The sequence below is a fragment of the Stegastes partitus genome, unplaced genomic scaffold, assembly GCF_000690725.1.
Source record: "Stegastes partitus isolate 25-593 unplaced genomic scaffold, Stegastes_partitus-1.0.2 Scaffold0, whole genome shotgun sequence".
Taxonomy (NCBI): Eukaryota; Metazoa; Chordata; class Actinopteri; family Pomacentridae; genus Stegastes; species Stegastes partitus.
In genome coordinates, this window is record NW_007577731.1 from 151,155 (window position 1) to 164,564 (window position 13,410).

General features: G+C 49.5%; 1 protein-coding gene across 2 annotated transcripts in view; it reads right to left on the bottom strand.

Annotated features, from left to right (window-relative positions):
- The window catches only part of pik3r2 (phosphoinositide-3-kinase, regulatory subunit 2 (beta)), a 32,517-nt gene that overhangs the window by 11,153 nt on the left and 7,954 nt on the right, over positions 1-13,410 (bottom strand). For both annotated transcript variants that reach the window (XM_008280894.1, XM_008281677.1), the window contains one exon: positions 10,891-11,723. In XM_008280894.1, coding sequence (XP_008279116.1) covers positions 10,891-11,209 — 319 coding nt within the window. In that variant the 5' untranslated portion in view covers positions 11,210-11,723. The remainder of the gene's footprint in view (positions 1-10,890; positions 11,724-13,410) is intronic.

A 13,410-nucleotide genomic window follows, 5' to 3' on the forward strand; every position in this document is an offset into this window, starting at 1 on the left:
TCTCCCAGTCTCTGTGAAGGTCTCTCTCTCTCTCTCTCTCTCTCTCTCTCTCTCTCTCTCTCAGTCTCTGTGTCGGTCTCTCTCTCTCTCTCTCTCTCTCCCAGTCTCTGTGTCGGTCTCTCTCTCTCTCTCTCCCAGTTTCTGTGACGGTCTCTCTCTCTCTCTCTCCCAGTCTCTCTCTCTCTCTCTCTCTCTCTCTCTCTCTCTCTCTCTCCCAGTCTCCGTGAAGGTCTCTCTCTCTCTCCCAGTCTCTATGAAGGTCTCTCTCTCTCTCTCTCTCTCTCTCCCAGTCTCTGTGAAGGTCTCTCTCTCTCTCTCCCAGTCTCTGTGAAGGTCTCTCTCTCTCTCTCCCAGTCTCTGTGAAGGTCTCTCTCTCTCTCTCTCAGTCTCTGTGAAGGTCTCTCTCTCTCTCTCTCTCTCTCTCACACCCAGTCTCTGTGAAGGTCTCTCTCCCTCTTTCTCTCTCAGTGGGCTCTCTCTCTTCTATTCCTTGTCTTCCTTCCACCCCGTCCAGGCCTCTTTTATTCCAGGTTTTATTTGGTTTTGCTGTGGTTTCCTTCCCTTTGTGCTGCTCTGTCTCCACGTCTTTGCCTGAAGTGTGTCTCCTTCGTTCTTGTTGGCCATGTTGGCTCACATCGCAGCATCTGTTCCTACCAGTGAGCAACACAGCTTCTATATACGTGCAGAACTACAACCAAAACACTTTCCGGTTTCTGATCTCCCCGACCAGCAGATCAGAACCGTCCATCGGTGTTGTGTGCGCTTGCTTTCTGATCGGCCACCATGACGTTTGCCAAACTTTGCTGCGGCACACAGACGGCTCGAGGACAGACTGTGCTCATGACTAAATGAAGCCGCTGCTGGTGGGGATGCAAACAGCAGCTCAGTGTTCCTGCTCAGCCTCGTGCACCAACAACACAACAGGATCTAAGAAAGTTATCAGAGCCACAATAGTTTTATTCTCTAGATCATGACCCACTGCAGAGGAACCCACCAACAGCTGTTTCTGTGCTTTCTATCGTGGCCTCTGTGTTTCCTACGTCGTCTCGCTGAAACGTGGGCTCAGGCTGCTTTAGGAGGTTTATAAACGCTTCACGTTGCCTTCGCTGCTGACAGACAAGAATTGGTGCTGCTGCTACGGATCAGTGCCGCGTAAACACAGCCGTGACTCGATGATCCGGCACTAAATGTAAAACCTTCTTCTATGTCGGATATCAAGGCTGTCGGATTGTCCAGACGGAGGTCCAGATACAAGGAGGACTTGATGCTGGAAGGTTCATTAGTTGTTAATTATTGTTCAGAGTTGTTATAATAAGTAGTAGGGCTGGTCCCAATAGCACTTTCTGCTCTCTGGATATTCAGGCCCAATTAGTGATGAATATCAGAACATTCGTCCCGGTCGGGGGACACTTCCACCCCGGGGCAGCGCTCTGACGGGGTGGAAGTGTCCAGAACACACAGGCAGTACTTGGCTGCTGATGCTAGTTTAGTTAGCGCTTACACTTCTGTTTCCACCATCGGTGGCGGCGGGGGAGTGGCAGATACGCTCCACCGTTACCATCCATGTTTACTTCTGTAAACACTGAGCACGCTCGCTGCGTGTCGTCGTGTCCTCTTCTGCGCATGCGGGACACTTTTGGGTCGTATGAAGTTCACACAGCAGATCACATACAAGTCGCATTTAACTGGAAATATGAAGGAACTCACAAAGAAATCCTCATTGAGCATCAAGTCCTGCAGTGTGAACGTAGCCAATCTGTGGGATTGTTCAGTCAGATAATACGCCGTTATCCTGATTGGTGACATAAAATGTCATGTCGGAGTCAGAATCCAAGGCTGTCGCTATATGTTAAGGCTGTTTTTATGGGTTCTGTTGGTTTGTCCTAAAAACCTGTCGGATAGCAAGGTTTAGGATTGTTAAGGGCCGGATTATGGAGTCATGTCTGTACTGATTTACACATTGTTTGTCTGCATTCGACTTTTTATGCCAGTAAATCGCGTTGATGTGTGAGAAACGCAAACATTGGACCAATTACAATTTGTACATTTTTTTTTGAGGCATGGAAACACCATCTGTTGATTAATTGAGAGACTTGTTGCCAGAGTAAATAAAACCTGTCTCAGTCAGATCGGACTCTCATAAATACAGATGCTGCAAAATGCAACTGCTTCTGCTTCAGAGAGCGTTAATTCTGCAGTAGAAGTCAATGAAAGCCTCACGGAGCTGAGTGTAGGTGAGCTGGAGGCTATACAGCAGAGAAACAAAGTGAAACAGGGACATAAATACAAACATAGGCTCTAAAACCACAAATGAACGTATTCCAAGAGATCAGGAGGGAAGTGGGAGAAACTGCAAACGTCTATACGAAGGAGTCTTTTATCTCTTTCCTGCTGAAGCAGCTGCAGCCTGGAGTCTTCTCAGGGTCTGGGAGAGATATGGGAACAGAGATAAACATCAACACAACAGCAACTCGCTGCGAGTCGCTCAGAAACACTCGTGTACCAGGCTGCTCGCTGCAGGAGGGCGCATGACTCAACACGACACAAGCTGCGGTGCATCTCAGGCCTTGGTAGTCTGCTGCAGGCGTGCATTCGCTCCGAGACCAGGTCTCATGACTGCGTGTTCGGTTTCTCTTTAGTGAAGCTTTCGCGAAGTCGTAAGTAAATCAGGAGCGTTGGGATCGCACCACGATGCCACGTGTGATGTGCAGCATCAACACACAAAGCTGAACACGTAAAGGTCACATGAACGCTTTGTGCGTTTGCGCCGACTCGCTGGCTCAGCCTGAGGCGAGTGGCGAGCAGCAGAAGTAGACTGCATGAAGCGAAGCAAAGTATTTGCTCGCTATCTCCTTCATCAGTGCTTATGTAATGTAGCTGGCTCTGCTGCATTCTCCCTCAGAGCTCAGCGTCACAAACTGAAGCTCCTCCGAGGGCAGCGTGAACTCATCCACAGGACTTCAGCGGTCCAGTCACACCTCTGGAAGCTCCTCGCTGCAGCTCCGACGCTGTGCTGATTTCATGTGAATGTCTTTTTTTGAAATGCACTAAAATCAGGGTGTGGCGTTCAAGTACCACTACAACACATGGGGTTAAAAACTCTGAGCTTCATTCTGGTTTTATTTGGTAAAACATCGTCTAACTCACAGTTTGGGATATTGAGGATAAAATAGATCCTCAGAAAATAAACTATACCACAACAAAGTGATCATGATGGAGTGAACAAGTGAAAAATATGAATAACAAGAGAATATTTCTAACAGTAAGTTGAGCTTTCACTTCCCTCAGAGAACAGGCTGAGAAATCCATTATTGTTTCACTAACTAATAATAAGAATATTCTTAAAGCTCAATGAGGTTTTCCAACATGTGGTGTTTGTTGAAGTAAAAATGCTAAGATGTCGAACTGCTTCTGTGAAGAATGAAATGTCCCAATTAGCAACCAGCAGCTAAACTTTTCTATTTCAGTAAAATGATGTTTTTATCGTCTGTAGAGTCATAACCTGCTGAGGTGTCATTAATGTCAACACTCTCCTTACAGACTCAAGTGAATGTTCTTCTCGCTTCCATGGCCATCATTTTAACTGTCAGGGTTCACTTGTCCTTCAAATATATATATATATATTATTTATTTATATATTTTTTTTAAAGTTATTTTTTGCCTTCATTGTGCAGCGTAGAGAGACAGGAAGGTGGGGAGCCGAATGGGGGACCGACCTGCAGCAAAGGGCCCTGAGCGGGATTCGAACCCCTGACCGCTGCATCGGGGACTACAGGCCCTGTTCATAGGACACCAGCTCAACCAGTGGAGCTACAGTGGCGACCCGTCCTTTAAATATTTAAGGCTAAATTGAAAATCAATGTGCAGGATGAACAAGCAAGGATGAGGCTCTCCAGACATGCTGGACCACGTCCCCCTGAACGTGTTCCTAAGACCAGAGCAGCTGGTGTCTGGCTCGGTGTGCAGCGGCGTGCATGCTGCTGGTCAGGTTTCACTGCTGCACGTCCTCGCTGCATCCCAACTATGCAGACAGGCGATGCATCACGACCCAGCGCACCGTCCATTCCTCTGTCACAACACACTTCAAAGCTGCACGTGTACGGGCGAGCTCCTGCAGCCCAGCCATCCCAGCGCTGCGCCTGGTCTGGTTTTACTGGGCTGCAGGCGCCAGCCAGGAGGAACGTTAGCGCAGAGACGTGCTCAGAGTGGGCTCAGCGAGGTGGTTCATGTGACCGCAGCAGATGCAACACAGGACTGGCTGCTGAGAGGAAGGCAGCGTTCATCAATGTCCTCCTGAAAGCACCATCTAAAACATAAACAGACACTTGAGCTAACACAGTAAATACACATCTGTTAATTAGTACAGATAAAGTTCCATTTTATGCACAAACAGTCCTCAGCGACGCTGAAGTGCTCCTTAGGGTGCTCCCTCTTCCATTTAGGGACTACTTTGGTTTGAACTGAGGAACCCACCAGACCTGTGCTGCCTGATAATGAAGATGATTGACACGCTCGTTGTAACAACTAAATAAATGAGAACATATACACACACAATACAACTGACATCAGACAAAAACCTTCAAAACTACACAACTTTATTGGTGCAAATTAGGGATGTCTGATATTAGCTTTTTTGCCGAAATCCGATACGCCGATATCGTCCAACTCTTCGTTTCCGATTCCGATATGAACCGATATCTATGTGGGCTAAACGACTTCTGTGTCTCTTCCCACTTCTGGACTAGGCCGGTTAATGCTTGGTACAAACTTTGCTGCCTCAAGCTTCAAACCTTTCTTTTAAATTTCAACTATTATTGTTTTTAGTTCCGGCAGCGACACTACATGCTTCTGTCACATCCTTCTGTCGAGATAAACCCTGATGGTACGTCCCTGCTGCCGACAGCTGGCAGCTCTGTTTCTGACACCAGTAAACGCTCAGGAGGATAATTTCACACTAAAACGTTCTCATTTGCTGCTCCGGCACCAAAGAAATGCTCCAGAACATCGTCTGTAGCTCTGCAGACTGTAAACTCCAGCAGAATACCACCACGGCAGTCAGCAGAGGAACCGAACCCAGCTGGTTCCTATATCAGCCGTTGGACAGGCCGGCCTTGGCTCACACTGCAGCCCTTGTCTCCCTCCATAACTTTCCCATTCTCTGGCTCTACTGTGTCGGCCCTCCTCCCGCCCCTCGCCATTGGCTTCTTTGAAAGCGTTTTCCTGGTAAGGCGCGGGGAGAGCGAGCGGAGGCCTCTCCTTTCTGAGAACTGGCTTCACTAACATGGATTATAGCGGCCCAGAGACAGTATCAGGCGTGTGTGTGAAGCGGGGAGGGAGGGCTGAGAGGAGGAGGACGGAGGGAGGAGGGAGGAGTTTGCAAAAATGCCAAGCCATGGTTCACTTCAGCAGGCAGTTAAAGTGAGGCCAGGGAGGGAGCGGGAGAAAGGAGGCAAAGAGGAAAAGAAAAAAAGCAGCTCTGCCTGGACTTCTTTCTGCTGCCAGTTGAGAAACGTTCTGCTGCCGTATGTGGGAACTCAAACAGATTCATAACTCATCTCAGAAAACGTCCCATCACTCTGGGTTGTCTGAAGCTCCAGCCCAGCAGAACGTATTCTAAATACGATGCAGGATGTGTTTCTACATTTGATTTCTATACAAACAAAGACAAAACGCACACATGCAGACGCACATGAGCGCCGTCCTGCCATCAATATGCCGTTTTGCAAAAAGCAGAGAAGCATTTGCATCTTTTGTCCAACAAGTAATCTGCGCTTTGCATTTCACTCACTAAACAATGGCACGTCTTTGCGTGGCTTAAGCTCGGCTGCTGTCGGCGTTCTGCAGTAACCTGATTTCTGAAATGCAAACAAGACGAGACGAAGGAAACCCAGCTAACAGTCAGACGTCTGAAGGAGGAAAAACCAGAGCGTTGAGAGAAACACTTGGTGCTGTGGGTTTGTTCAGTGCAGCAGCAGTGAGCAGTGAAAATAATCATAATAACTGACAAATCAGAGGTAAAACTAAGTCTAAGAAGTTTTACACAAACATGGGAACAGTCCCTCTGTGTCCAGAATGCTGAAACACGTGAGTTTCCCCATTTGTGGTGAAAAATGAAGTGCAATCTAATCCAATCTAATCTAATCTAATACAGGGCACTCATCAGTTTAAGATTAGGGACAAACCCCACAAATAAAAGAATAAAATAAACACGTGAAATATTGATGTTTTCAGTCTGATATAACGTTCTGACTGGGCAGAAATCTGATCATCTTATTGACTTATGTGACCTTTATTTTACCAGGTAAGAACCTCTGAGATCCAGTTCTCCTTTGCTAACTTGAGCGGGCCGAGAGGCGCCGGCAGGAACACACACACATGGACATGACAGGCACATTGACATGACACAGAACAACAGTAAACATGAGGAAGCATGGGGGCATGTGGGGCAGAAACAACGTGCACGAGGTGATCAGCAGCAGACATGTCTAATTTTAACGTTTCATGTGAAAGCAAATGAAGCGGCTATGTGTGTGTTAGAACACAGATGAGTTCACGCCAGATTGTTGTAGTCGGTTGTATTATCGGTTTAGTGACGAGTTAAAGAGATGCTGAGGTGAAACCGGTAGCAAGGTCGAGCTAACGAACGCTGCATCTCGATGACAAAAGGCTCACAGTGACGATACAGCAACAGGGCCTCGGGTCCTTCAGGACAACGGCGAGGATATCTGTAAGGTCTGGACCATTTCTAATCTACGATGCCCTCGTACATACACATGTACAGAATCTTCTTATTATTTTCTTTATTTATTTTATTCCCTTTTTGCACTGTTTGGAAATTTGATTTATTTATTTCTGCTATTTCTTCTCTCTCTATGTGTGTGTATGTGTACATATATATATATGTATACATTCACACACACACACACATATATATGTATGTCTTGTGTGTTTTATTCCTTATTCTTATTTATCTTATTGTTTCGGTGTGGAGCAGGTGTGCGTTACACCAGGTATAACTGTGTTTGTGACCAATAAAGGCCTTGAGTCCACTTAGTTCTGAGCCAAGGTGCCGTTCCCTCAGGAAAACAACCCTGATATGTGTAAAGTTTGGACCGTTTCTAATCCACTATGCCGTTCTGGTTCTGAGCCAAGCTGCCGGTCCTCCGGCCTCCCCCTCGTCTCTCCACATCTCCAGCGCCTGCTGCCCAGCTGGTTGGTCTCACTGTCTGTCACAGCACAAGCATGCCGTTGTCCTGCTCACCTGCCTCTGCTGGAACAAGGCTCATTCACCAACACGCCTCCTCCACTCTGGAGACGTTTGTGCTGCAGCTATGAAACTGCCTTTATCTTCCCTGACTGAGAAACAGAACCAGAGTGCTGAATGAGAACGAGGCCCGCTGGACTCTGCTGTACACCGTGAACAGGCCAAAGCGGAGGTAACGCAGAGTTCACGGCCTCCATGCTCAGAGTGGGGCTCGGTCCATCTGTCATAAAAACACAGAATGGAGCGACAGAGAAAAAGGCTTTCCACAGCAGAGGAATGCACGGCTTCATGTGCAGGACGATATTAAAACTTTTATTTATCTATTTTGGCTCTCTGGCGTCCCACACAAGGAAGCGATAAATTAACTGGCCGGAGCCAAAAGCACTGGAGTGCAAACGAGGAAAAACGATGTAGATCTCGGGAGGAACTTTGGTCACAAATCAAAGTTCTGCTTGAAGCTGAGTTTGCTCAGGTACACGACGCACGCCAAGAGTGTGTTTGAGTTGGACGCTGTGGAGGCCGAAGGCAGATTCTGACTGTTATGAATCAGTGTTTAATATAAATGGCATGGGAGGAAGGAGAAGCGATCCAACACTGACCGAACAGCGACCCAACAGCGCCCAAACAGCAACCCAATAGTTACCCAACACCGCCCAAACAGCGACCCAACAGCGACTATACAGCGACCCAACAGCAATCCAACAGCACCCCAACAGTGTCCCAACAGCGACACAACAGCGACCAAACAGCGCCCAAACAGCAACAGAACAGCGACCCTACAGCGACCCCACAGGGCCCCAACAGCGATCCAACAGCGACCCAACAGTGACCCAACAGCGCCCAAACAGCGCCCCAACAGCGACCCAACAGCGCCCAAACAGCGAGCCAACAGTGCCCCAACAGCGCCCCAACAGAGACCCAACAGCGACCCAACAGCGACCAAACAGCATCCCAACAGCGACCCAACAGCAACCAAACAGCGACCCAACAGCGACCCAACAGCGCCCAAACAGCAACCCAACAGCGACCCAACAGTGCCCCAACAGCACCCCAACAGCACCCCAACAGCACCCAAACAGCAATCCAACAGTGACCCAACAGCGCCCCAACAGCGACCAAACAGCGACCCAACAGTGACCAAACAGCGACCAAACAGCAACAGAACAGCGACCCAACAGCGACCCCACAGGGCCCCAACAGCGCCCCAACAGCAACAGAACAGCGACCCAACAGCGCCCAAACAGCGACCCAACAGCGCCCCAACAGCGACCGAACAGTGCCCAAACAGCGACGCCACAGCGCCCCAACAGCGCCCCAACAGCAACAGAACAGCGACCCTACAGCGACCCCACAGGGCCCCAACAGCGACCCAACAGCGCCCCAACAGCGCCCCAACAGCAACCCAACAGCAACCCAACAGCGCCCAAACAGCAACCCAACAGCGACCCAACAGCGCCCAAACAGCGCCCCAACAGCAACCCAACAGCAACCCAACAGAGACCCAACAGAGACCCAACAGCGACCCAACAGCGACCAAACAGCGACCCAACAGCAACCAAACAGCACCGACGCTGGATTCAATGGACTGGTGAGGAACTCTTTAGCACAGCTCAGAATTCATCTACAAAGCATCGTCAGGAAAAACACCTGAATATCTGACTTGTCTTTTTAATTATAGATCAACTTCTCATCAAACGAGAGCTCAAGATTTTATAGTCCTGGAAAACACCCTCATTAAAACCGAGATCAGGAAACAAGCTTTTACATTCAGTCGATAGTCCGACCCTTAACAGTCCTAAACCTGCTGTCTGACAGGTTTTAGGAAAAACCAACAGAACCCATAAAAACAGTCTTAACATACCGATAGCCTTGGATTCTGACTCCGACATGACATTTTACGTCACCAATCAGGATAACGGCGTATTATCTGACTGAACAATCCCACAGATTGGCTACGTTCACACTGCAGGACTTGATGCTCAATGAGGATTTCTTTGCGAGTTCCTTCACATTTCCAGTTAAATGCGACTTGTATGTGATCTGCTGTGTGAACTTCATACGACCCAGAAGTGTCCCGCATGCGCAGAAGAGGACACGACGACGTCACAAGCAGCGAGCGTGCTCAGTGTTTACGGAAGTAAACATGGATGGTAACGGTGGAGCGTATCTGCCACTCCCCCGCCGCTATCGATGGTGGAAACAGAAGTGTAAGCGCTAACTAAACTAGCATCAGCAGCCAAGTACTGCCTGTGTGTTCTGGACACTTCCACCCCGTCAGAGCGCTCCCCCGGGGTGGAAGTGTCCGGAACGTGCACAAGCGCACCGGTCAGTTAGGCTGAAATTCAGCGATGCGTAGTGTTCTAACAATACACTAGTTATTATAACAACTCTGAAAAATAATTAACAACTAATGAGCCTTCCAGCATCAAGCCCTCCTTGTATCTGGACCTCTGTCTGGACAATCCGACAGCCTTGCTATCCGACATAGAAGAAGGTTTTACATCTAGTGACGGATCATCGAGTCACGGCTGTATGATGCACCCAAGTATTGGAACAAAACTCAAAACCTGCTGAGGTCAGACAGTCTGATCCATCTGACAGTTTTAGGGTTAGGGGCGTACACTTTCTCTAACGTGTGATTGTTTATTCTGTTTGTCAGTGTAAATATCTATTCTTTGTATTTTATTCTGTATCTAATACCTGAATAATGTGTTTTCTGCTTATTGTCATGCTTACACCCATGAAAACCAGAGTATCTGCTCTCATTGGGGCTTCTACCTGCAAGTACACATACAGGACAAAAATAAAAACCTTGTCAGGAAACAAATGAAGAATCTGAGTGCCCAACATGCTCCTGATGTCTTTCAGGTGGACGCGCCTCGTTGCAGCCGGCGCCTCCAGCCTGCACAGTCCTGCACTAGCGAGGGCTCAACAGCGTTTCTGTGCGCACAAGCCCAGATGCAGTTTAATGTGGAACGTGAAGGGGGCCACACAGACGGACAGAACCAGCGTCGGACCTGTAGAGTCTGGGAGAGTGCGGTAAGTAGATGGATTAGCCCTTTATTATGCGGCACACAGTTTGGTTGGCTGTGCCTCCAAAGAGGTACAGCTTATGACGTGCTGTAAGTCTAGATTAAAGGGTCAGCTGGAGGTCACGGCCAAACATGAGAGCCTCACCAAAACCGGCTGCGAGGTGGTCGACAAAAAAACACCAACGACGCCAAACAACCACCAACAACAGCCGGACCCACATAAAGGTGGAATACATGAACTACCAGCTCGCTACCGTCTGAATCCTTCTGTGCAGCTAAAGCGCAAAATCAAAACCAAACATGATGGTACGCAACGTCCTCACAGGTTTAAGTCACATAAATACACAGGAGATAACATGATGGTATGAAAAACCTCGACAACATTTACGGACATCACAGCGTAATAAAAAGCTGATCGATCCCTTAGAAATCAACTTCTGCTCTCCGTCACAGTTAACTTAGACTTTATGCAGCTTCACAGTGAAAGGTCACCGTTAAATCTGCAAAAGCAAAGTGCATCATTAACCTCGACTAAAATGGCGCACTGCGGAAACAAACAGGCACCAGACGAACCACACAGGAAGGGCGTCCTACCTGGAGCCGGTTCCGGTCTGGGAGCGGCGGGGAGCGGTCGCTGGGATCTGGGTTGACTCGACGGCTGCGTCATCTTGATGGGTCCCACGTACTCGACGTACGTCCCGGGGAAGTCGCCCCTCTGCTTGGTGCGCTCGTTGTAGCCGAGGAGCCAGCCCAGGCGCTCGGGCTGCTCCACGCAGCCCTCCTGGAAGCTCTCCATGGACATCAGAGACGCCTTGCTGACCGTCAGGAGGTCTCCCGGCTGCAGGTCCAAGTCCTCCTCCTGGTCCTTGGTAAACGTATAGAGGGCACGGTACTGGAAACCTTCCGCCGCCATTTTGTAACAGAGTCAAAAATTAAAATGGCCACCGAACGGAGGATTAAATGGTGCAGCCCGAGTCCCACTGAGCTGTGCACAAGTCCTCCTCAGAAACCAAAGATGAGTCACTGCAGTCTGGTGCTGGTACCGTGGCCTAACGGGTCAGGGGGAGGAGGGGAGGAGGGGAAGTCACCCGAAGCTGAGGAGCATGTTTAAAAGGTGATCAGGTGGCGCTGTGCTGCTGTGGCGTGGCAGCGGTCTCAGAGCTGGCCGGTGTTGGTGGACACTTTCCTCAGCTTGATACCCCGGTTGAGCCAGATGATGGAGCAGAGGGACAGCGTCGGCAACATGCTCCTTCAGGCAGCAGAAACCCGCCGTCTGGCTGCTACTGGAGCAGCCTGGTTCAGGTCGAGGGCCCTGCGTTGCTGGCTCTCCGCGGTCAAATCCAGCGGTCTGATCGGAGGACGGGCGGCCGAGTCCTGTCCGGTTCCCTCAGAGCCGCAACACGTTCTGGGCTGGAACTGTGGCCGACCTGCGCAAAACAAAAACCACAAAAAATAAGAAAAGGTTTGAAATTAGTCTCAAAAATCACAACAAACACAAAAACGGTTAAAAACCAGAAATAACCGTCAATAAAGGCCGACTGTGTTGGATGAACAGCCACGAGCAGACCTCTGTGAAACGAAGCTTAAAGCGGTGCATGAAAATGGCGAACTGCGACAGCTCCATGCATTCGTGCAGCCTTCAGTTGGGATAGAGAGATCGGATGATGCTGCTGCGTCATAACCAACAGCAGACTGGGTCCCTGGACAGAAGCCTCCGTTCCCTCCACATTCACACAGTCGCTGCCTCAACCGACGCATCACAGTTTCCACAGGAACGAGAAGTTTCACTGAGAAATAAACGTCCCTTCAACTCGCACAACAGCGATTAACCCGGAGGAAGGGTTTTCGCAGACCGAGCGTGCAAAGGAAGCCGAGAGCTGCACCTCGGCTGTAGGGCGACCAGAAGCATCCAAAACATGCAGAACCCTTTGCAACAGTTCCCCCTCGGTAGGAGGGAAAAGAGGCAGCTCTGTGTCGCCTCGGAGAGGTTCTAGACTTCATCATACTGAACCAAGTGTATGTCACTGGAGGACAGACAGCCAATGAGCAGCCAGACGCCGGCACAGCATCATAAACAACCACCTAAAATCACATCCAGTCGTTCACATCACAGCAAAAAGGTCAAACCGACAAGATACCCTCTGATTTACGGGCCCAGCAACACGCCAGCACCAGCACCAGCATGCAGTCTTTATACCAGCAACGCAACAATTCCAAAAGAAAAATTCATCCCAACGGTCGCCTCTGTTGAACCCATCCACCGCACGCTGAGGTTTTAAAAATCTAAATTTCTGAGATGTAAAAACGTTGAATCATAACATCCGCAGTCAGACGTGGAGACATGCTGCATCTGTTTGGACCGCCGGAGACAAAGCGGGCCGAAGTAAAAATCTAAAATGCTGCTAAGTTAAATTTTAAAATGGCAACTAGGTGGAGGGACGAGACGAGGAAGAAGGAGATTATGGTCTCCAGATTAAGTACGACATCTGTGGACCAACCAAGGACGACGGTGTGATGAACCCGTCTGGACAGGACAAGGGGATGGCAGCGAGGAGACCACGCAGGTAGAAGGCGCACAGAGGTGGATGCTAGTTTTATTCTGGGAGTAAGAGGGTATTTGGGGCAATTTCCCAACACGTCCAAATCCAAACAGGCCCGGTGTGAAGGCCCGACGTGGTGCCTTCCTCCATGAATGTGCATACATGGACAGTGTCTGGACCGATGCAGCTCAGACGCTGGGACACGATTTGGTGAAAGCATAAAAAATAAACCCAGAGCTTCGTTTGAAAGCCGAAGTGCTTTGAACCCCGGTCCAGATTATCCTCTCCCCCTCCACATCCCCAAAGCCAGCGCACATTCCCTGCAAACCTTCGCGAGCGCGGACGGCGTCTTTCTAGAAAAGCTTTCAGAGTTATGGCGGCGACGGGATGCGGCAGAGTGCAGAACTCACCCCACTTTGGTTCAGAGAGCAGCCGGACGGGCTCAGCCAGACTCTCGGTCCAACATCCTCCGAGTGGAGAAGCGAGAGGTGCCAGGCGAGACACGTGGCACTGGCGTACCCAACCACAGCCCGCAATCCTCACACCACCATCGCCCTCCCCCCAGCCCCAACCC